Consider the following 25801-nt stretch of genomic DNA (forward strand, 5'->3'; position numbering starts at 1 on the left):
AGCTACACATGAATCCAACCCAATTAGCACTCTACTTAAATAACACAGGACCCCAACCAGTCCCTTGCTGGTCTACGCAGCTGAGGAGAAAACACCTACTGAGAAGACGACCCTCTAGAGAATGCTCACAGGGTCGGTTTGTCAATGATGGACTGTACACTATTATGAACATTACTATCACCTCCGAGAGTGAAAAGACAGCCATACTGGATCATGTCAGCTTCTTAAAAGGAAACAAATCTCCTCCCATTACAGCTAGATCCCTGTCAAGCAACATGACTAGCACTGAGGAAATAATGCTCTCACTGGTACCTCGGAGTTCCATGCCCTTATAAAGAAGCTCTGTTTTCAGCCTTGTCCTATATAGTACAGAACTCCCCAGGGACTTGGAATATCCCCATAATTTAGGGCTGGGTGGGCTTCATCTAATATATTAATTTGTGGTGTTTGTGTTCACTCCTTTCTTTCTTCTTTCCAGGTGAGTGCACTGCAACTTAGAAGTAGACAGTCTTTCTCTCTTATTCTCCTCCTAGGTCCTTCATTTCTTTTTAGGATGTGGAGCCCTCCTCAGCCCCCTGATCGCTGACCCGTTCCTGTCCGATACGAACTGCATCCAGTCCAACCTCACTGCCAACTCCAGCGCTAACCTGAAGCACATACGCAACTCACTGGTGCCGCACAATCCCAGGAACCTGTCACGCTATTCATTGCCGCTGCAGGGGACTGTCATCACCAATGTCTCCTATGCCTTCTGGATCATGGCCCTCATTAATGTAAGTGAACAAGGTGAGGTCTGGTAAAGAGAAAGGGTGGCGTGTGCCCACGATCACAGGCAGTCTTATTCAGAAAACAAGGTCTGAACATCCTGCATGAAGCGGATTCCCACCATGCTAGAAGACATCTAACACGGTAGGAAGAGTTGGATAAAAATGCTTGTTTGCATCATTTTCATAGGCGGTTAACCACTGCACACTGATGTACCCCTTCCTTAGACATGTTCACTGTTGACAGCCTGCGTTTCGCCCACACTTACTATTCAAGATAACATTGCCCCAGCCATACACTCTACACGGTGTAGGGTGCTACCCGAGAAGGCAAGCGGTTTAGCGCTATATCATATGTTATATAATATTACATTATATACGCGTTACATGCAATATGATTAAGTCGCAAGTTTATCATTGGACATCAAAGGCAGTGGAGTTCAAAGTACATCTACTAACAGAGCACTTCTGCATTTTCTAAAGGGTATAACAGCTGCATTTGCCAGCTCCCCTGGGGCAAATCCAAACATTTATATTATTGTCAACATCGTTTGCATGCATACATAAACCATTTGAGACTTTGTTGTCAATGTCCTTAGGAAACACATTTCCATATAGTCAATTCCAAAAGACAACCAAGACGACCCTAGATATAAGTACTATGTGTGCCAAAAAAGGAGAGGAGAGAAGTCCACTACGGGACAACCTCTTCTGTGCATAAACACTAACAGTTTCCCCGTTCCGGCCTTCTATGAAGAGCCTTTGCAAACAATGAATGCAAAGACAGCTGACAACCCTAATCCTCTCGCTTTTGACATGGTGGCTGTTGGGAGAGGCCGGTTAGTCAAGCTCTTTTCTCACATACGAAGTGTCGTCACATTAGAGTCGTGTTTCACGGACGCAAAGAGGGAAGTTTGTTTAAGTGAAACACTAAGCAGGCACGTTTCGGGTGTGACTCGGACGTCTGTCTGAGCCTCCCCCGCTCGCGCTGGACCGTAGGAATGTTCCCGAAAGGTCCGCCATAGGCGGGGGTCCTTGAGCCGCTCGTGCTTCTCAGCCTGTCCCTTTAGAGTGCTTTATCCGCATTCCTTGTAAAGTCCTTGTGAACGTGATCTCTCAAGAGATGTGTTGCTGTGAGGAGGGAGTTGCACACCATGTAACACTTTGTTTCAGCAGTTTTACCCGAGGTAAAGAGCGCGCTCCTTGTCATGTGCTCCGGAAGAAAGCTTTGGGGATTCCCACTTGAGGTGATTTTATGAGCGCCTCTTTATCTAGAGCAATCTCACAGAATTAGAGACGAAATAGGTACATTTGAGTTTCGTCCCACGACGGAATTCAGAACGTCCCCTTGCTATTTAATGGGAGGGCGGACGTTCTCTTGTGATTTTCACATCTACTCTCAGCTCCTGTTACTGGGAGGCGAAACCTTAGCCCTCTCCTCAAAGGCCAATTGCAAAGCTTGTTACTGGGCAGGGACCGCCCACCCACTGCTTCTCATTCAGTTGCATCGCCTATTAATTGAGTAGAAGTAAAGCCATCTTTATCATCCACATCCAGGCCTGTTGGCTTTGTAGTGTCCGGCTGGACACGTTCTAGTGTTTTCGCCCACCCTAACGCCCACCCATCACAGGCGTCACCGGTCAGGTGACCCTGCTAATAAAAGGGGCCGGGCGCACTTGCCCTGGGCCAGTTATAGTATCCTACGCAGTGTGTCTGTGCAGTCATTTAGCCAGTATGTGGGCCTAGCGCCCAGGACACCACAGGCCTATCCTGGTAGAGGAAGGCCCGCCCAAACTGCTCCCCATCTCGTCCCACAGCCTATCTTTTGGCGGTCATAGCTGTTTCCTGTGCACTACTTATCAAGCACCGGTAGCTATCGGCATTACACCATTCCTAAAAATATACGAAGACAGATTTTTCACTTCTAGAGCCATGGAGTCTATATGTGTATCCTTGTTTATCCCTAAAGTTGTCAACTTTGCTCTCTGTTTCACGACTACTGTTGTTCTCCAATGTCCCTTAGTCTTAGCTTTTCTTACCATTACGATTGCTGAAGGGTGTTCTGCTTCTGCGCCTACGTCTTGTAAAAGAGTGATTTTGGGATTTTTCTGTCTGGTGAAAGCGGCCTAAACCGTCTCTTCCTCCTTTGTGCCCTCAGCTTCCCATCCCCCTGGCTGTCTTCTTTCTTCTCTACAAGGAAGGCCTGGTGTCATGCTGCAGCAAGAAGAGCAGGTCCCTTTTGGCGGCAGATGAATTGGCCCTGGAGACCAAGCAGAGCCAAAAGGAGCGCATAGATTCACTGCCAGAGAAAGCGCAAGAGTCTGAGACAGGTATGAGGCGCAGCCATTCACTAAAACCTTTTGGGGGGTGAGTAGGTGCTGTATGCACCGCAGACTGATTTTCCATATGGACTCGATTGAAGGTTTGTGGGAGGTGCAGAGCAGATGGAAGATAGAGAAGTTATTCTGAAGCATCAGTTGAGCTGAGAGATACCGACAGTCCGAATTCACCCCAAAGCACAGGACTGACTGGAAGAAACAGAATGTTCTCATTAGTCCAGTCTGCCTCTGATTCCTTGAGAAGCTGTACATTTTTGGCACATTCCGCAAACCTTGCATCTTGTTATCAACTGATTTGTTTTTAAAATTGCACAAGGCACTTTGAGCCAGAAGAGAGCCCCTTTAAGTGAAGTTGTAAAAAACAATAGACCTGAGTCCCAAACTTCTTTTTTAGTATGTACACTAGTACTACTGACATACTACAAAATACAGTTCATATACCTATGGCTATAGACCTCCGCCTCTTCTATCTTTTCTGAACGGGGATCTGGGCCACCGATAGGTATACATTCTTTTAGTAAATGTGTGTGGGACAGGGGGAGTGGTCAGAAAATAGGGACTAATTAATCAAAAGGGAATTTTAAGGAGTGGTTTGGTGGGACATGTTAACGCAAAACACCCCCTATAAAAGAGTAAGATCCTTACAATTCACTGAATCTACTTCTAAAGTTGCTACAGCCTTAAAAGTGTCCAAACAAAATTAAATGTGCTGCTGCCCAGCCTTGGAGTAAGTTACTGCAACACACTTCCACACAATAGAGGCAAGAAATTAAAGTAACACCCCATAGGAACTAATGTTAAATTAATTTAATACTTTTGATATTTACATTATATTTACAATAGTGATAAAGCACAAAATTACTTGTTGTTTATCAAATATTTACTTAAGGTTTATCACAAAACCACATTCCATTATAATCCCTTGCTTGCTTAATTTATTCTGTTTTGTTTATCTATAATAAAGGAGTACATCGGTCCTTGTATCCACAATGTAATATCCCGATCTCGTTGTCACCTCATAAAATGTGCACTGTGTTTATTGGGAACGATGCTCTGTATTTTCTTGTGGCCACCTTCATATCCTCTACCAATTTTATTCAAGTCCTAGGTGCAGCTTCTATACCCAGCCAAGAAAAATGCTTCATTATATGTAATCTATGCCCCTAGAGTCTTAGGGGGATATTCACAAGAACATGCGCTAAACATCACCAAAAAATGCTAACGCAACTTTACACATCGCAGCCCATCACGGGAAAATAACTTTGTGTCAACGTGAAATTCACAACAAGGCGGTACCATGCGATAGTCTTCCAAAACCGCAGCCAATGTCCGCGATACAACCACCTCAACGGAGATAAAAACACAAATCACAACACAACAAAACGTGCGATGAGTCCATTCACGATGAGGAAAGCAGGGATAAGCACCGCCAGGCCCGTGGCACACATGGCAGGTGGGAATAAGCACAACAAAAGCCTGAAAAAGAAAGACAAACCAAACAGAAAACAACGGCCAAGCACAATGGAGGCAACCCGAGCCAGCAGACAACCCCACAAGCCCCATTGGCAACAAAACATTGTACATGGCAGGCCATCTTGGACAAGGTGAATGCAGCCTGAGAGTGGAGGAGGATAATGGAAGAAAACCAGAACATCTGGAATGATGCGATAGGCACAAACAAGCAGAAACACGTCAACAACACGAAGGCAGCAATGCACACCGGAGGTGGGAGTCCCGCGCCACACCAGGAGCTGGATGACATGAACAAAATGGTGTCCACCACATCAGTCTGGAGATGGTGGCAGGACTCGGGGACCGGAAACTGCCCAAAACAACAGACACAACAGCAACAGGGAGAAGAACGAGCAGGGACTGGGGGAGATGAGCACAATGGCACCCATGCACAATTACGCACAGCACAACTGCAGACAAACCATGCCCAAGAGTTACAACACCAACCAGGAACACAAGTTACACAACCCGGCAATATCACACCACTAAACAAGCACAGAAGTGAAAACCACCCTGCCTGAAAAGGAGAAGGGTGAGCCAAATCAGAGCTGAAGGGACATCTCACACACAATGCAGCACACACACATAGGAAGCAGAGCACCCCAACATTGAACACAATGTGGTACAAACACCAAAATTTGCACAACCGAACACAGGACACAAGTGCACCCGCCTGTGGCCGGTAAACAGCCATACGCATCTGGCTAAGCACGAAACAGGGACATGATAATGCACAAGTACAAACCCACAGTCCTGATGGGGTTGCAATGCACGTATGGCAGGGAGCCAGAGAGTCCGTGACACACACATTGGCATACAAATCAAGACACAACACAGTTGGAGACAAGTGAAAGTGTGGAAACTTTATCAACAAGTGCGTGTTAGTACGGCCAAGAGAAGTGCCACGATATGCAGCCCAATGCAGCAGCATGTCTGAATGAGAAATGTAGGAAAGTGCCCATGTCCACCTCGGGGGAGTCCATCACCAAAACAAGTCAGTGCCAACCCGCGTTGGTTGTCCGCGCCTGGATCATGAGTCCAGGCCAATGTAGCCATGTCCACTGTCGTCTTTGGACATGTGACCAGATTCCCAACATGCAACCAGGCGTCGGGACACGTGCAATGGGTCACATCCAGTTGTGGCTGCAGGTACCTTGTCACTCGTCCATGAACGCGAGTGCAGCTGCGTAGGCCAACATCTCCAACGAGTGATCCTTGTCCACCACATCTGACATGTCTTCGACGTAATCCATCAGCTGACCCGGACAGATGTGCTGACTCCAACCACTGGACCCAATGTGTACCAAAGCCCAATCGGGTAGTGGCTCAATGTGCTCACTGCACATGACGACTCGTGCAATCTCCCAGGTCCAGGTTCCAGCCTGCATGCCAAACATCCATGCATGCCATAAACGGGCACCACGGTGACACTCCTGGTTGTGGGCCAACAGGGGGCGCACACACACACGTCATAATCCAGGTCAGCTACCGTTACGTTGGAGAGGCAGACATCCATGGACCACTCGAATATGCACAAGCGACAATGCAACACAGGCTGAACGTAGGTGACGTCCGCAAGGCGGAAGCTCAGCCGGTAAATGATTCGCAGCACTGCCAACAGTACATGCAGCAGACATGCACGGTACAGGTCCACGTGACTAGAGTCGAGCATGTGTCCGGGATGGTCTGCCATTGCGTCAGTGGCTCAACTTGAAGCTGCACTGGCTTGCCCTGCACCAGTCCTGTGGATGAAATGGCACAGTTTGGTGCAATGAGCAGTGTCTGTGTGCAACGGGGGCAGGCCTGGGGTGGGGTGGGAGTAGGTGTGAAGGCCATTTCACGCATGCTAACTACGACCAAGGACTTCTGCGTGTGGGATGTGTACACGTTGGTCTCACGTCGAGCTGTGTGTAGTGTGGGAGTTGCAAGCAAATGCTATCCTATCTGTCGGGGTGCTGGCCACATGCAAGTTCCTGCTTGGAACTGCAGATGTGCTACCGCCTGATAGTTCAGACAAAGGACCTTTCATCCCTACAGTAACTTCACCATCTGCATGCATACAGGAGATGTACAGAGGCCTGTCGTGGGTGTGGTGGGATGTCTGCGACCCTGGGAATCATGGATGATATGCCCAGCACGTGGCACATGAGCGGCCTCACTGTGTGTTACCTTGCCACACACTTGCTCCTCCCTCCCACGAGGCCCCACACTTGTGTGCACTGCGCGGTTGCATCACGTGCACTCCTACGGCACACCATTGTAATGCCTGTTCGCGCATGTCCAGCTGCATGCCAACAACACCGTGATGATGGCCTTTGAAGGTGTGCGGCAACGTGAGTGTAGGCCAATGGTCCAGACAGGGCAGACACAGGTGTACAGCCCATGGCTGGCTGTGATTGCGCTGCGAATGAGGCCAGGCAACTGACTCATGCATCCGCAGGACTGATACACATAACACTTGGCATGCATGTGCCAATATCCAGAGCGGTCTTGCGCTCCTACATGTCCCCGTACATGCGAGCCCACCCTCCTGGTGCATGCCACAATTTAACATCGAGTACTGTGGCCTTGGTGGCGACAACACCCCAACACAGAGACACACTTACCGCACTTCCTGCCAAAGGCCAGGTCCGAGCCACGCCCTGCTCCCCCTGCCGAATCAGCACACCCCTGCACTGAGCTGACGTATGTCGGACCAGCACACGCCGCTTGTGCATGCAGTGGGGTGCGTGCGAAGCTACATGTCCAGGGTCACTGCCAACGCTGAGGTGACATGGTAACATCCACTGAAGACAGCACACTGTGATGTTGCAGGGCCCGTGCCCATCATGTTGACATAATGACCACACGAACACACTTGCTCAGATGGCGTGAATGGCTACGGGCACGTGCGCACGGGCACATTTATTAGCAGGCACACATACCGAGTGACACCTGTTTTGGATGTGTGTGTGGTGTGTGCACGCCAGCCAGCAAGGGCTGCCTGGTGCAGTTAGAAATCTACAACAGTGTACATCGTAAAGGACACAGCCATTCAACCATAAAGGCCCCATGACTAGTGCTGCACAGAGTTAGTGGCCCGGGATGCATAGCGCCCTGCACGGGCCTACCGCCATGGGCCGCTGACTTGCGGGGCACTGGGGCAGGGTCAGGAGTGCAGAGCAGGTTTCCGTAGATGACAAAGGGGCTTGTCACGGAGTGTCTTGGTGGACTGTGGAAGGTGTACCCCCAGGGCATGATGCAGAGGGCAGGACCACGCTGAAACAGTCACTATGGTGGAGATCAATGGAACAGACACATGTCGGACACCAAGTCCGGTCCAGCCAGATGAAGATGCAGAAAGCCACCAGGCCATGGACTCAGACGCCACCAAAGTCCAACCAGATGGTGCCCATGACTCATTGCACACAGAGTTAGTGACACCAGTGCTGTCAGGGGATGCTGCCTGCGATGAGGCGTGTCCAATAGTGTGGACTCCTCCACATCTTACCCAAGACACAGTTCCACATGTGTGACCTACTGGACCGTAGTGTGGGCCTGAGGCAGCGGTCAGCACGAGCCGTTTACCGATTAGGTTGGATGGCCCCACCGGCCTGCGTAGTTCAGGTGCAGTGGCACCACGGGACGTGGACTTGCGGTGAACAGGGTTGATGGCACCAGGTCAGTTGTTGATAGTGTTCGATCACCTCCGTGACTCTGATCCGGCTTTCGTCCGGACCGAGCCGCATCTTCCTCTTACTCTTCTCTGTGCGTTTACTGGTGTGGACTCTGCCATTCATGATTCGCGACTATGTTCTGGATGTGGGACCTACTGGCATGACAGGTCTGGGGACCAGCGGCCCGGGGTACAGCAGGCATACAGGGATGCAGGCCCCGCCGCGCTCGGCGCAAGACTCGTGGCGGGCTGAGAGGCGCCACCCTGGCAGACGCATTGTACATTCCGAATGAGAACCACGACCAGTGTGACGGGCTTTTTGTTCACACCCTACGCAGGCCTGACATACACAGGACCAACCCACTATGCACGCGCATGCACTGGCGGACGTGACGTGCAACATTTCCACGTTCTGCCCCACGACCTGTGGGGACATGGTAGCGTCCACTGGCCACTACACTCCATGCACCAGCAGTTGATCTCCACATGGCCATTTCCCTGTTTTGTACTCTGTGGTTTACCCCTCCACGCCACACCTGGCATTGGGTAGGTTCACATTCCTTAGTCACTTGCCGCTCTCGCACATGCCTGCTCCATGCCTCTCTTCACATCCTGCTATTGTGTGTCTGTGGTGCCATGCCATGGTTGTGTTGTGGGCATGGCAAGGCCGGATTCCCAATGGAGTTGTGTTGTGGTGTCTGGTCGGTTGGCATATTGTGTGTCATGTTGAATGTAGTTGTACTGCATGCCCATTGGCAGAGTCATGAATTGCATGACTGTGGGCTGGAGGTGTGTGGTGTGTCTTTATTTTGGACTTACCAACGGGCACTGCATTTCCACGTGTGTCAACCTGGGAGCGCTGGGTGATGATGGACTGGCGGGAGATGTGAGTTTCATGCACTCTACCTGGGGAGTTGGCCACGACATTGTTGAGGAGTCCCGGGCGGTCCACTATTGCCTGCACATTCATGGTATGCGTGTGTTTCTGTTGTGGTAGTTGTGTGCAGTGTGGGCAGGGGGCACGAGGGGTACATGTGTGCAGTTGACTGTCCCTGACACGTGAGGGAATCCAGCTATGGCGTAGGGGCCTGGCTTGGTCTCCAGCTGCTCCTGCGCAGTGTGGGTGCCGGGGTGCTGGGGTACCAGGCTGATATTGGCATCCAGGACAGGTGTGATGACCTTGGATGGGGCTAGCTGTGTGACTCCTCCGACTTTGGCAGTTGTGGGTTGGATGGTACCAGAGGCCGGCATGTGCTGCGCAGCTGGCAGCTTTGTCTGTGGAGGGATGTTGGTTGTGCGCTGGGTTGGTACTGTCAGCAGGTGGGGGATGTGGGTCAGGATGCCAGGGATGGTTCTCCTTTTGGGCCTGTAGTGGGCAATGTCCTCCTCTGGCATTAGGTCTGGGCGGCAGGTGTGTTTCAGGTGGGTCCGCTGTCTTTGTGTACGCTGCCTATGTGGTGTTCCCAGGGGGTGGGGGGCAGCACGGGTCCTGGGGGTGGTGGGTGGCCTAGGGTGGTTGCGGTGAGTGTTGTGGCCCTCATGGGTATCCGTGTTGCATGATCATTGTCTCCATGGCATCTGTGGGTCTTCCGGTGTGGCTCTTGGCTGGGCTCCCTTTTATGCTGCAGGTAGTCGTCCTGCTTAACACCAGCAAAAGGCAGGTGTTAATTACCCAGTGCTACCCAAGCTTATCGCCTGTGTTTGGTTCACATCGCAGATCTGGCAGTTCGTTGTGAAAGTGGTTTTGTGTTTTTTTCATGTGTTTTTGCACGGAAACGCCTACTCTGCATCTCATTAGGGTTAGTTGGTGGTGTCCACCGTGGAGATAAATTTTGGGGCAGTTATCGTGGGAATACTTTTTTTTATTTTTTGTTTTTTGTTGTTGTTGTTTTTTAGCTTCTCTAATGGAGGATCACAGCGGCCCCAGGTCATGGAGGAGCATGTTTTGGGCTCAAGCACAGCTGTGGAAGGTGTAACTATTTGAAGGGTCGGCATGATGAGGAGTCAGTTTACTTCTTTGCAGCAACATTATTGCCCGGCCATTTAGATCAACAGGGCTGCTCCTCCTTACTGCCTCATTTCTACAAACAACAGGGCTGCAAAGGGCAATAGAAAGAGGACTGCACCTAGCAACTAAAAAGGGACTACAATGGCAGTATGAGACAAGTTCGACCTGTTGGCAGCCATCTTGGAAAGGCTTGGGCCAACTACATTTCTAACTGAAATTAGGTTTGGTTTGCACTATTGGTAATAGATTTTTCTAGCTCCGTAATGCCTATCAGTGCCATAAATTCTAGCTTGCTCTTTGGGTTCCATCCAAACTGGTCATGGTCTTAAGGAAACAGAGGATTGTAAAGGTCCCAGCAGTGCACATGGTTGGTCTCTTACCTGCTGCATATGGCTAGACACGTCAATGAATAAAAGGGAAGTCCTCTTAACCCCTTCCCATGCACCACGGAATTCACACCAACGGTGAAGCCACCACCTTCAGGCAATAAGCACACCATCAAAATGGATTTAAGCCCTACCCCTCCATTCCCAATGCTTTCATCATCAACTACCCACCCAACCTTTCGAAAAACGCAGCCAAAAACTTCAAGCATCACCTACTAAGGTCTAGGCCCGAAACTTTAATCTCAGACGTCTACTCTTGTGCAAACAAAGGGAGTAGAGTTAATGACCTTATTTTCTACACCAGAAAAAGAGCTTGTTGGCGTAAAGTCCTCTACTCTATGCTCCGAATTTCAGGCACCAGGAAAACACCCTATGGTCTCAAACTAACTACAGCTCCCTCGCCCTCGCTCAATGCCAACGCCACCATCACCCTATATAACAATGGGAACATCTTTATACAAGCGTCTAATGACAATCTAATCAAATTAGCCAATATCTACCCATCCCTCAAGCACACGGCCTTGGCAAAGTCCACTGACACTCACCCTCATCCTTCCAGCAATTAGGGCAGCACCAGTTCCCCACCACCTCTCAGCCTGGACCCTCGCTCCCTCTGATTTACTCCTCGCTGCAAGGTGACCACAGTGCGGCTCAGCCCCGGGTGGAGGTGCCTCAACCTTCTAGTCCCATGACCCAACAGGTGATAAACATCTTAGAGCAGCTAGGTGCACAACCAACTAGTCCGGTTCTCTCTGCTCCTCGCATGGAGAGCTCACCCAGTTCCCTATTTTCATTGCCCTAGAAACTGAGAGACATCTCGAGTCCTCTCGGCATACAGTCAGCAAGCCCGACCCCTTCTGCCCCAAACACGAAGAGATCCCCATGTGTCCTTATACCTTTGCCTTCATCAACTGAACACTTGTCCCTCATCCCTCCCACTACGCCACATACCAAAGGGGTAAATGGACAAATGCCCCACTCTGGCCTTGATTTGCCATACCTTCGATCTCCGGTAGGACCTGCTCAGGACCCTCGGAGATATGGTTTGACAGCTGACGCTAATGCTACATCCCTGGCTCCCGACCATGATCTATCACACACTCGATCTCAGGTGGGAACTGTTCAGGACCCTCAGAGCTATGCTCAGACCACTGTCGCTTACACTACATCACTGACTCCCAAGGTTCACTCTACCCCACCTGATCCACAAGTTCAATTCCCTCTCCAGGAACAACGATCCACCATCTTAGCGCACGCAGGCTTACACGGAGACTCCTCCTCTCTGTTAACACACCATATACCCCCTTCAGACATAGGTGCACGCCTTGATGATATATATCTCCAAATGCACCTTCTCACTACCGAACTACATGACCTAAAAGTCCTTTCCAAGGATTTTTTCCCAATGATTAGTTCTATCCTCACCTCTATGAATCTACCTAGAACCTCCCTGAGTGATAGTGATTGCTTGGGCCAGATGTTAGCCTCCGCTGTCTCGCAAACCATTCCCTTAGCTAATGTGCCCACACGGCCCAGAAGAGCTGAGACCGTGGCGTCCAATGATCTTAATGACCTTCACAACTCCTACTCGACTAGGTCCAACCCCAACTTGACCCCGCCAAAGCACATACAAACCATCCTTCCTAATCTACACAGAGAACCTCCTCATAATCTTAGATTCATCAATAAAGACAATCTCACGTGTATGAATCTCACCCAGACTCCTTCAGCCACTAATCCTCCACGTTTGAAATGTGTACTACTCAATTGCAGGTCTGCCAGTAAACATGCCTCCGAAATATTCGACTTAATTCAATACAATGATCTTGACATCATCATCCTTACTGAATCCTGGCTAAATCCAACCTCCACTCCTATTTTAGACCTCCTTGTACCGCCTACTCACGACATAATCAGGCTAGACAGAGCTAGGAAGCATGGAGGGGGCCTAGCCTGCATTCATAGAAACACACTTTCGATTTCCCACATGGAGTCATCTTCGCCCTCTGCCTGTGAATATCTTTGTCTCAACATCGCAAGTAACAACCGGCCGGTCTGCAAACTTCACACCTTTTATCACCCACCTGGAGACAACCTCCTTTTCATTGAACAATTAATGGAGATCATCTCGAGTAATGTCGACTCAGTCATCTCCCAAATCTTTCTGGGCGATTTCAATCTCCACTGGTCTAATCATAATGACCAAGCGGTTACTTGCCTTAAAGACTTTCTGAAGGATCATGATCTTAAGCAGCACTGTGACCAGCCAACACACAACAAAGGTGAAACTTTAGACCTCATTATCTCGAAAGGGCAGTCCATCACACTGGAATCCATTACTCCTTGCGATTGGTCAGACCACCACTGCATTCTCTTCTATATCAATATGGAGGTGAAGTTGAGGAAGGCTCATCCAATGAAATCCAAGATCTTGAAAAGGGATTTCAGATCTATAAACCCAGCTGAATCCGCTGCCCACTGTAAAACTGCCCTCTCCTCCCAAGCCGACCTGAGTGAGGTTCAGTTACTCACCGACAGTTACAACTCGACCATCTCTAACATCTTGGATGACATTGCACCACTCCAACTAAAAAATACTTCAACAAAAGAATCCAAACCATGGTACAATTACAATCTACAATGAAAAAGAATCTCAAAAAGAGTAGGGGGTCTACGGGATACAAGTTTAAAGACTCAAACAGAAAAAATCCCAATCCAAAATATAAATACAAAACTAACTGTGAGTCTATAGGGCTAGGTGAACTTCATACAGCTGCACCATAAAAATGTGTTCCTACCAAAATATCGCTTTGGATATGTGCATGCATTTTGAGATCTATGAATGCATCGAAGGTTCCCATCACCCACATAAAGTGGCTTGCCTCATCATTTGGGAAACCAGGGACTTTTATCTGGAAACCGGATGCCGCCAGGTTGTCATGAGGCAGGGTTCAGAATACGTCCCGGATGCTCGTGTGGCAATGTTGTTTCAATGAGAAGACCACTCTAGGAATTTGTGTGGGGTGATGTGTGCAGTGCAATTAAGTGAATGTGGTGTAATAAAATTGGGAGCAAGGCACAAAAATAGTTTAATGAGGTGCTGCCTTGGTACCAAATTAAAACAGTGCTTTTGACAGTTTTAACAAATAACTGTGGTGGAGGTGGTCGACATGTTTCAGCCTTGGGTGGATGTACCCTAGCTTTCGTCAGGACCAAGTAAGCTACTGCAACTTAAATGTGAAAAAGGTAAATCATACGACCTGCACCTGGAATAGGTGTGGAAGAAATTACCTGTAAGGTGGAAACAAACATAATGAAAAATAATATTTCAAGGTGAACCCTTATGGATGATAGGTCACACAACGCATCAAATCAATGCTCAATTATGCCAAATACGTATTAGTAAAAAAACCTTTTCAAAAGGATAAAGGTACAATAAGTTTTTTCACTTACCCGAATAAATCTGGGTATTAGCCTCGCCTCACCTGGCAACTGCTCAGGAAACAGGAGGCACCGCTCTGAAATAATGAATGAGAGGCATGGTCCATCGTGTAATGTGACACACTACCTTGAAAAAGTGGGAGACGCTTATCCTTAAAAACCCAGGGCAGAAACACATAGGCATAGTCCTGTGACCGGGGTAGAGCCCTATCTGAGCTGGATATTACTGATGGTAATCTTAAAATAAGTAGAGAAATATCATAGCGTTGTTACCTAGTGTGCAGGCACAGAGGAATGATATTAACTGCACTCATCTCTACTAATATATGCAGTTTCGTCTGTCGAGACAAAATATGTACACAAAGTACCAGAGGAAACAAATAATGTCCGAAATCTCGATTGAAAGGGGGCTAGCTTAACGCCCCTCTCATATGGCTGCAGCGGCATAACAAATAGAAAGAATCTTGTGTGCAAGCCATAAGTAGCGTGCAGATCAAGCCATACAGACAGCCCATGTGGTTGTACTTAAGCGGTATTGCAAGTTGTGCACCGGTCTTACCTCTCCGTCGGTACCTCGGGCAACTGCTGAGCCGGAGGGGAGGTAAGCGGTCTTGATGCCGTCAGTCTTTTAAACTCTCCAAAAGCAAAAATGCCGGAATAGCGTCCACAGTGGACGCCCACCGATGACGCGGTAGCACGTGATCCAGGCATCATGGGGGTTGTAGTTGGAGTGTCAAGCGGTACATTAACCTAGTCAGCGGTAGTCCATCCCTAGAAAATAGCAGTGTTAAGGGATACTTTCATGTCTTGTTATGGAACACCAAATCCATTACTATGATGATTCGAAGTGAAAAATGAAAGTGATCGAAGTGTACCCAGTAGAACGCGCTTATAATATTTTAATATTTTGAATGCGCGTATAAGTATATGGGAGAGGTGACATGTTCTCCCGACAGAATCTCCCGACAGTAACGAAACTGGTGATCAACAGCAGGAGGTATGACAGTGCTATTATAAGTCTATGGGGAGAATCACACAAGGTAACACATGATCCGGGCATCATGGGATTTGTAGTTGGAGTGCCAAGCGATCTAATAACCTAGTCAGTGAAAGTTCATCCCTAGAATATAGCAATGTGTTGGGACGCTTACATGTCTTGTTATGGGACCCAAAATCCATTATTGTAATGATTCGAGAATGATGATTGAAAGTGATCAAAGTGTACCAAGTAGAGCGCGCTTTTAATATTATGACAAATGAGCGCATAGGGAAAAATAATATGTTCTGCCGGCAGTGATGAGGCTAGTGATAAAAAACAAATGATGTAACAGTGTTATTATAAGTCTCACAAGAAATCACGCTGGCACTCTATACTGCTGATTAAAGTCAAGTATACCAACATAGGTTGTATGGGGAAACTCGCGAAAAACCACATTGGCACTCTAAGTTGCAGGTCATCACAACAATGTCCATGGTATCTGGTCATTCAAACCCTGGACATCGCTCTTCAATTTAAACACCCATTTCTGCTCTTTGAGGAAAAGAAATTTCGTAATATCACTGATGTGCGATGGAATAAAAGGTTGTTCCAAGATCCAAGGGATAGTGGCCCTGTACTGGTGGCCACTATCCCTGTGGTTCCTGCTCTGTATGTCCCCAGACACAACAAGCAAAATCAATTGATCTTGGGTTGGCCAAACCTTGGATTTTACGAAAACATACAAACTGCAATTCTGACAAGGTGATTTATCAGATAACATGCCCTTGCTCACTTCGATACATTGGCATGACCACACGTAATATCAAGACCCGTGTCAGTGAGCACAAGAGCACCATAAGGCGCAATAAACAAGCTACCAGATTGACTAGTCACTTTCTTGCTCTTAATCACAAACCCGAGGACCTGAGATGGATTATCTTGGAACAACCTTTTATTCCATCGCACATCAGTGATATTACGAAATTTCTTTTCCTCAAAGAGCAGAAATGGGTGTTTAAATTGAAGAGCGATGTCCAGGGTTTGAATGACCAGATACCATGGACATCGTTGTGATGACCTGCAACTTAGAGTGCCAATGTGGTTTTTCGCGAGTTTCCCCATACAACCTATGTTGGTATACTTGACTTTAATCAGCAGTATAGAGTGCCAGCGTGATTTCTTGTGAGACTTATAATAACACTGTTACATCATTTGTTTTTTATCACTAGCCTCATCACTGCCGGCAGAACATATTATTTTTCCCTATGCGCTCATTTGTCATAATATTAAAAGCGCGCTCTACTTGGTACACTTTCAATCATCATTCTCGAATCATTACAATAATGGATTTTGGGTCCCATAACAAGACATGTAAGCGTCCCAACACATTGCTATATTCTAGGGATGAACTTTCACTGACTAGGTTATTAGATCGCTTGGCACTCCAACTACAAATCCCATGATGCCCGGATCACGTGTTACCTTGTGTGATTCTCCCCATAGACTTATAATAGCACTGTCATACCTCCTGCTGTTGATCACCAGTTTCGTTACTGTCGGGAGATTCTGTCGGGAGAACATGTCACCTCTCCCATATACTTATACGCGCATTCAAAATATTAAAATATTATAAGCGCGTTCTACTGGGTACACTTCGATCACTTTCATTTTTCACTTCGAATCATCATAATAATGGATTTGGTGTTCCATAACAAGACATGAAAGTATCCCTTAACACTGCTATTTTCTAGGGATGGACTACCGCTGACTAGGTTAATGTACCGCTTGACACTCCAACTACAACCCCCATGATGCCTGGATCACGTGCTACCGCGTCATCGGTGGGCATCCACTGTGGACGCTATTCCGGCATCTTTGCTTTTGGAGAGTTTAAAAGACTGACGGCATCAAGACCGCTTACCTCCCCTCCGGCTCAGCAGTTGCCCGAGGTACCGACGGAGAGGTAAGACCGGTGCACAACTTGCAATACCGCTTAAGTACAACCACATGGGCTGTCTGTATGGCTTGATCTGCACGCTACTTATGGCTTGCACACAAGATTCTTTCTATTTGTTATGCGGCTGCAGCCATATGAGAGGGGCGTTAAGCTAGCCCCCTTTCAATCGAGATTTCGGACATTATTTGTTTCCTCTGGTACTTTGTGTACATATTTTGTCTCGACAGACGAAACTGCATATATTAGTAGAGATGAGTGCAGTTAATATAATTCCTCTGTGCCTGCACACTAGGTAACAACGCTACGATATTTCTCTACTTATTTTAAGATTACCATCAGTAATATCCAGCTCAGATAGGGCTCTACCCCGGTCACAGGACTATGCCTTTGTGTTTCTGCCCTGGGTTTTTAAGGATAAGCGTCTCCCACTTTTTCAAGGTAGTGTGTCACATTACACGATGGACCATGCCTCTCATTCATTATTTCAGAGCGGTGCCTCCTGTTTCCTGAGCAGTTGCCAGGTGAGGCGAGGCTAATACCCAGATTTATTCGGGTAAGTGAAAAAACTTATTGTACCTTTATCCTTTTGAAAAGGTTTTTTTACTAATACGTATTTGGCATAATTGAGCATTGATTTGATGCGTTGTGTGACCTATCATCCATAAGGGTTCACCTTGAAATATTATTTTTCATTATGTTTGTTTCCACCTTACAGGTAATTTCTTCCACACCTATTCCAGGTGCAGGTCGTATGATTTACCTTTTTCACATTTAAGTTGCAGTAGCTTACTTGGTCCTGACGAAAGCTAGGGTACATCCACCCAAGGCTGAAACATGTCGACCACCTCCACCACAGTTATTTGTTAAAACTGTCAAAAGCACTGTTTTAATTTGGTACCAAGGCAGCACCTCATTAAACTATTTTTGTGCCTTGCTCCCAATTTTATTACACCACATTCACTTAATTGCACTGCACACATCACCCCACACAAATTCCTAGAGTGGTCTTCTCATTGTAACAACATTGCCACACGAGCATCCGGGACGTATTCTGAACCCTGCCTCATGACAACCTGGCGGCATCCGGTTTCCAGATAAAAGTCCCTGGTTTCCCAAATGATGAGGCAAGCCACTTTATGTGGGTGATGGGAACCTTCGATGCATTCATAGATCTCAAAATGCATGCACATATCCAAAGCGATATTTTGGTAGGAACACATTTTTATGGTGCAGCTGTATGAAGTTCACCTAGCCCTATAGACTCACAGTTAGTTTTGTATTTACAACTACAATCTAAACACAGAACGGCGCAACCTCAGGGCAGCTGAACGAGCCTGGAAGTCAAATCCTTCCTTGGAACACATTAAATTCCTTAGAGAGGTCAGGAGTATATATAACAAGCAAATCAAGTGCGATAAAGCAGTTTATTCAGACAACAACAAGATCAAGCCGCTAATCGCCCCAAGATACTCTTCGAACTGGTCAAACAACAATCAATTTCGGGTACAAATCACTCTGTCTCCAATGTCAGCCCACCGTCTGTTGATGAATTTTCAGCTTTCTTCATTGAGAAATCAAGACTCATCTCCAGTGAACTTGCCTCCAAGAAGGCTCTCCTGCCAGTTTCTGGTTCCGCACCTCCTCTGGTCATAGATAAGCCCAACCTCACAAACATGATCATCAAGAACAAGGCCTCTGTTGTAATCTCAAATAAGCACCATCAGAGTAGTTGAGATACCAGGATAAATGTTCTTTATTGCGAGCACAGGAGTAGCGTTGGTGTTCCCAATGCAGCCAGCAAACAACTGCCTCAGAAGGAACACATCTACAATACATGCCATGGCAACCTTGGAACACGAAATTAGAATGTGCATTTAAAGCACCATACTCCAGAAACATTTGAGTAAAAGCCAAACATAACATATCCTCCTCCCTTTATCACTTTCCCAAACCTTTATCACTTTTAAAACATAACAGCCTCATGGAGCACCTTTATCCCATTCAGTGAAAAAGACATTCACAGGATTCTTCAGAACATCAATCCATCCAACCACTTCAGTGATCCATTGCCCCCGTCCATCTTCAAAGAGATCAAGAATGCTCTCATCCCCACATGGACTAGGATAGTAAACGCTTCTCTATCCCAAGGCACGATCCCAGACTGTTTAAAAGCAGTGCAGGTATCACCCATACTAAAAAAAAACAACTGCAGAGAATTCTGACCTCAATAATTTCCGTCCCATATCTAACATCCACACGCTAGCTAAACTACTCGAAAAATGTGTACAATCCCAACTTTGTGCTCACATGGAGAATTTCCAACTCCTCAACCAACATCAATCAGGTTTTCGGAAGGGGCATAGCACAGAATCGGCACTCACACACGTTATTGACGACATATGAAATATACTCGATCAAAATGGCTCCTGTCTCCTGATCCTCCTAGATCTTTCCTCCGCATTCGACACGATTAATCACGACAACCTCCTTTCCACTCTGAAGAACAGGATGGGATTCTCGGGCCTGGTGCTACAATGGTTGTCCTCCTTCCTCCTCCACAGAACACAAAGAGTTAAGGCAAACCACTCCCTCTCCCAGCCCTCTCCAGGTCTCATGGGTGTACCCCAAGGGTCCGCCCTCTCTCCTATCCTTTTCAACCTCTTTTTGGAACCTCCAGCTAATTCTCTAAATGACATGAACATTCCCTTCCATATGTACACGGGCGACACACAACTTTACCTGAAAATCTCATCCATGGACAACATCATTTCACTCAATTCTACATTGACGTCTACTCAAACATGGTTAACTGAGAATCACCTCCTGCTCAACACTTCCAAAACTGAATTCCTTCTCATCTCTCCTCCGAACCACTCCCTCAAGCTAGACCTTTGGCTGTCTCACCTCACTGCTTTCAATTGCACCCCTCTCATGATAGACTCTGCCAAATCCCTCGGAATCACCTTGGACAAGCACCTGAATATGAAAAATCATATTAGCAACGTATGTAAGGGAGCTAATCACCTGACGAGGATAGTCAGAAATATCAAGCCCTTCCTTCCACAACATGACTTCAAACAAGCGGTCCAAGCACTGGTCTTGCCGAGGCTAGATTATGGCAGCGCTACGCTCTGTGGCCTTCCCAAGTACACCCTGGCACCACTGAGGTCAGCACTGAACGCTGCGGCCAGATTAGTTACTGGTACCAAAAGAAACCAGCACATCTCCCCAGTCCTTAAGTCTCTTAAATGGTTGCCCTACGAAGCCCGAATCCAGTTAAAGATTATCATTCAAGCGCACAAAGCCTTGCATGACAACACACCCAAGTACCTTGCACAAAAGCTTGAATTATCATGTTGTGAGAGAGCTTCAAGAAGCGCTAACAACTTCCTCCTGAAACCACGTACCATGAATAAAAAGAGTACTTGTCGTCCTGCTTTTTCAGGTGCTGCACCAAAGATCTGGAACTCTCTTCCCTCGGATTCACGCAGAATATCATGAATAACTGCTTTCAAACTTGAAGCCAAAAGATTCCTAATGAACAAATTCTTACCGTAATTTGGGAGATGTGCATTTGCGCGCAACCTCTGATCCTACAACAGATGTTGATTGACTCTACATACTTTTTACCATCCTGTGCTTCTGCTCTCTGCCCCCTCGGATGTAAGGCTTGCCCCTCGGAGCAGCCTGTTATTGCCCTGTTTATTTCACTACTCGCTGTGTACCACCTGCTTGTGATTATTGTGACTTTAATTGTTTGGTATTCTTATCTGATGTCATTACTGGAGCTGTATTCTCCCTCCCTTCTGTTGTGTATCACTGGTATGTGATTTATGTATTTATTTATTTTTCTCTTGTGTGACTAATACTTGTTGGCATTCGTACTTGATATCGTTACAGGAATAGTACTCTCCTTTCCTTCCTTTTGTAAAGCGCTCTGATATACCTCGGGATCTGGTTCGCGCTATATAAAACTTTATAAAATAAAATAAATAAAAAATAAATAAATACTGGCCATGTCTGCAGTTTGCACCAGCTTGTGAATGGGGTGTTAAATCTATCTCCTCTTTTGATGCGTTAAGGTGGAGTTAAATCGGAGATAAGTCCTTGTGAATATCCCCCTTAGAGTGACTCACGAGAAACATTGATACGATAATTTCTGGTTATGAGAATATAAGTGCCGGAGTTTTTCTGATAATGATTCCTCCCCTGTCATTATAGTTTATGGAAAGGAGAAAAAATAAAAAATTTCCTGGTCCTGGTAATTAACGAACTCATACATTAAAATTTTTTTTACAATCCAATGACTTGTTCAAATTGTACCTTATTCTGCATTATACCTGTAAGGTATATAGATAAACTGCATTGTAATATGTATGCGGTCATAGGACTGATGTGGTATATTATGGTGTTAATTGTGGTGTATCTTTATCAGACCGCCTTGAGGTAGTTCCTTCTTGTGGAATGAAACAAGTTGGCTGTAGATCGGATGGTCTTATGATGGGACACATAAAATATTCTTTTTAATGAACAAATGAAGTGACTGGGATGTATTTTTGACTGTCATGTGAATCTCCGAAAAACAGAACTGCTTGAAAAGTGATTGATAAATAATTTGGCATTCACCAGAATGGTGAGCGACTCATGCAAGAGCCTATTGCTAAATAATGTCAAGAGGCACGCTGAGTTCTGATTGGACGATGATACTCCTTACACTTGACGCTCATGACTGTATCATCCTTCTCTCCTCAGACTACGAGGACATGCTATCCTGCTGCCAGAAAAAGAACTACAGCGGGGCATCGTTTTGCTACTTTGCTGTCCATGTCGTGGGGGCCCTCGTCCTGTTCATGAGTGATGGGATTCTGGTAGGTTGTGCCGTGCATGCCTTTTACAGGAGGACACTTGTCACCTCTACCGCTTTCCTTGATTCTCGTATATCACAGTTTTCATATGAGGACAGAAAGTCATTGGAAGTTGGGGAGGAGATATTGTGAACAAACAGCTGCACCCAGGAGTCAGCATGTTAAGTCTGTATTTATACTATATTCCAGCTAAATTACATAGGGGGGGGGGGCATAGGAAACCTGATGCCAAGTGTCAGCGACGTGGAGAACTTTACCCTGATATCATGCATGTGTTTTGCACATGTCCAGTGTTAAACCAGTGGCATAGCAAGAGGGGGCAGGGGGGGGGGCAGTCCGCCCCGGGTGGCACAAGGTTTGGCGGCTGCAGCCTCCCCCTTAACTCTTACCTGCGGCCGTCGCAGGGCAGCCACAGCAGAAATCACAAGAACCCAACCCCGATCTTACATCATAAAGCCATTTCAGGGTGGCCTCGGCAGGGACCGCCACGTGCAGCAAAAGGTCTAGCTACCCCACTGTGTTAAACTCTAACATTGATGGAGCAGGGGCTTTCATCAGCATGGTACTAAAACTGCAGACTGAGCTCACTCCCCAACTGATGCTGTTAGGGATTGTTGAAGGTGTTTGGCGCCGAAAAAGGCCATTTAAACTTTGTTTTTGTAGCCATGGAAGTGGCCCGTATGTGCATAGCATCAGCATGGCTGGGTACTGTCCTTCCAACTTTTCCAGAATAGAGGACACAGCTTTTTTCAATGTATAATCTGGAAAAGAGCTTATCTGAAAGTAAAGGCAGTGAGGTGAGGAAACGCGGAGCTTTGATATGGTCCCCACTGTCTGATTGGAATGAGAACACAGGGGGGCGTGGAGTCAACCTGCCCACATGTGGGATCGGATTCATGTCTCCACCTTTGCAGAGTAGGATGCTGTATTTGTTTCCTTTTTACTTTTGTTAGCCTTTAAATATAAAATATGCAATTCTGACTGTGCCACAATGGATTGTATCATGTAACATTTTTTTAACATGGTAATCATTGTAAGAATTGAGATTATGCACTTTATTGTTCTGTAAATTTGAGGCATCAAGCCATATATGCCTGTTGATAATTGAAACTATCCACTTTATTATTATGTAAAACTCGATGCATCACTTCATATTTACCTGTTGCTAATGTTACATGAAATGTAAGTTATAGGGGAACGAATGTATAGTTTTTTTAACCCCACCCCTCCCAGGGTAGAATGCTGTATTAGTTTCCTTTCTTTTTTTCGCCTTATTTTTTTACTGTCATTCTGACTGCGCCCCCATGGATTGCATTATGTGATTTACTTGAACATGGTAATAATTAAGACTATTCACTTTATCATCATGTGATACCTGAGGTATCTTGCCATATGTACATGCGGCTAATGCTGCTAATATCACATGAAATGTAAAGTTTTTATAGGTTAAAAATAAATGTTCTCTTTGGTAAGAACTGCAAGAGATGGTTTATACTCGATCTGCGACCACATTCATACTTAACACAATTGACTCTCCACTCAGGATATTTAAAGCACTTATATTCACACAGGTAGATATAAATAAGAAATCCTCTTAATAAATAAAAATAAACAAATTTTAAATCCACATGGACAATATCATAAAAACTTTAAAAAAAATTATTCCTAGATGAAGTTTTTCCTATATCTAAAAAGGAGAATTGATCAAGACATTCAAATTTGTCTTACATATGTTTATTTGGACACAATATAGACAGCACAAAGCATGGATGTAAATTCCCTGCTAGGATTAGCTGCTGACTTTGCCATATTTTAACAAAAAACAAGCTGTTTTTTGTTAAATTTCGCAAAGTCAGCAGCTAATCCTAGCAGGAAAATTACATCCATGCTTTGTGCTGTCTATATTGTGTCCAAATAAACATATGTAAGATTAATTTGACTGTCTTGATCAATTCTCCTTTTTAGATATAGGAAAAACTTCATCTAGAAATAAATGTCAGCACAAAGCATGGATGTAAATTCCCTGCTAGGATTAGCTGCTGACTTTGCCATATTTAACAAAAAACAAGCAGTTTTTTTGTTAAATTTGGCAAAGTCAGCAGCTAATCCTAGCAGGAAAATTACATCCATGCTTTGTGCTGTCTATATTGTGTCCAAATTAACTTATGTAAGACAAATGTAACTGTCTTGATCAATTCTCCTTTTTAGATATAGGAAAAACTTCATCTAGGAATAAATGTTTTTAAAGTTTTTATGATATTGTCCATGTGGATTTAAAATTTGTATATTTTTATTTATTAAAAGGATTTCTTATATATATCTACCTGTGTGAATATAAGTGCTTTAAATATCCTGAGTGGAGATTCAATTGTGTTAAGTATGAATGAGGTCGCAGATCTAGTATAAACCATCTCTTGCAGTTCTTACCAAAGGGAACATTTATTTTTAACCTTTACGTTACTGGGAGCTCCATCCCTTTGGGTTTCAGGGCCCCTCTCCCTGGTTTCAAGGTTTTTATAGGTCCTATAAAATCAATAAAGAAAGAAAAAAAAGAGGATCCCGAGGTGATAGATGTAAGAAGATTAGGTGAAACCCAGTGGTGTGCCACGAATCCCAATTTGTGCCCTAAATCTGAACTCTAGACCCCCGTGCGAAGTGGCTCTTTTCATGGTCGTCTCATTTCTAGTGCTATGCCAGCCATAATTGGTTTAGCTCATTTGATAGTGCTAATATTGTGAGACAGCACATTCTAATGCCACTTATGTAAAAAACGGTGCTCTCGTCCAGTGCAATGTCAAACAGACCCTACACGATTGAGCTACAGTTCTTGTTCAGCACGCAATACAAAATGACTCCCAAAGTACCCCTAATTGGTAAGATAAATTTGGAGTCACTAGATATTCTTCTGGCGTAATGAGCCCGATGTAGCGGTCTAGTCGCTGCATGTAGAAACGACCCTAAACCCTTGGCCCGCAAGGGCCCCCACACTTTGTATCACTCTCTGGCCAGGTGTGGCCAGAGAGCTTAAATAAAGGGGCGGAGGTTGCTCGGGACATCCTGCCCACACCAACCACCTTGTGTGTGTCCATAATTGCTGCTTTAGTCCAGGCCATGCATGCGTGGCCACATAACACTGGTGACAAGGGTGGGTGTATGCCTGAAGTGGTTGCTTTCCCCACACTGTAGGACCCTCACCTCTGCCCTGCATGCCTGCTCTTGACGTTGTGTGGAAGACTGTCCCTGCTAGCTGAACCGCCGTGTGCCCCCGCCGCCGCTGGCATCGTGCAGCAGCATCAAGACGACGCCGATACCCGGAAGCGCACCATGCCCTTCCTGCACTGGAGCGAAGGTACCGTGCCCCCGCTAGCAGCCTGCTCCGATTCTGCAGCCCGGGATTGTCGCATGCAGCCGAATCACCACCAGGCCCGGAGCATGACCAGCACTTGAGTCTCGAAGCCTCGTGCATGCGCAGCTCGGTCAGCCGGCTATCAGTGGTCTGCTGTGAGGCCACGAGCAGCCACCACTGCCCCCTCACAGCCTGAAACAAGTGGCAGGGTGCGCCCTGCATTACTGACTGCTGGAAACATTGCTGGCGCAGAGGCCCATGAACAGGGGGAGGAAATGCACGCTCCTCAACTCCCCTAGCAGCAGAAAGAGCAGCATCTGAGAGTGCACAAAAGGACAGTGAGAGGACACTCATATCTGGGACGGGAGGACACACGCCTCTCCTCAGCATAAGAAGCAGAAGTTAAAGGCAGTTGGTGATGTCACAGTGGGAGTTGCAAGGCCCACCACCCAAGTATGTTGGACCCAGCAGCACAAGCGGCCCCACCCAATGCAAGACAGTTGCAACCAGCAGCGCAACTGGTATCTCAATACTCCCAAATCAGCGCTC

The 25801-nt window shown here is 46.4% G+C and overlaps 1 protein-coding gene across 1 annotated transcript in view; it reads left to right on the plus strand.

The window, feature by feature from the left end:
- The window catches only part of LOC146869596 (solute carrier family 60 member 1-like), a 214227-nt gene that overhangs the window by 114465 nt on the left and 73961 nt on the right, over positions 1–25801 (plus strand). Inside the window, exons 3-5 of the mRNA XM_085607871.1 lie at positions 534–773; positions 2923–3094; positions 21794–21909. Coding sequence (XP_085463997.1) covers positions 534–773; positions 2923–3094; positions 21794–21909 — 528 coding nt within the window. The remainder of the gene's footprint in view (positions 1–533; positions 774–2922; positions 3095–21793; positions 21910–25801) is intronic.

This window comes from Triturus cristatus, chromosome 1_1 (assembly GCF_964204655.1).
Source record: "Triturus cristatus chromosome 1_1, aTriCri1.1, whole genome shotgun sequence".
Classification (NCBI taxonomy): domain Eukaryota; kingdom Metazoa; phylum Chordata; class Amphibia; order Caudata; family Salamandridae; genus Triturus; species Triturus cristatus.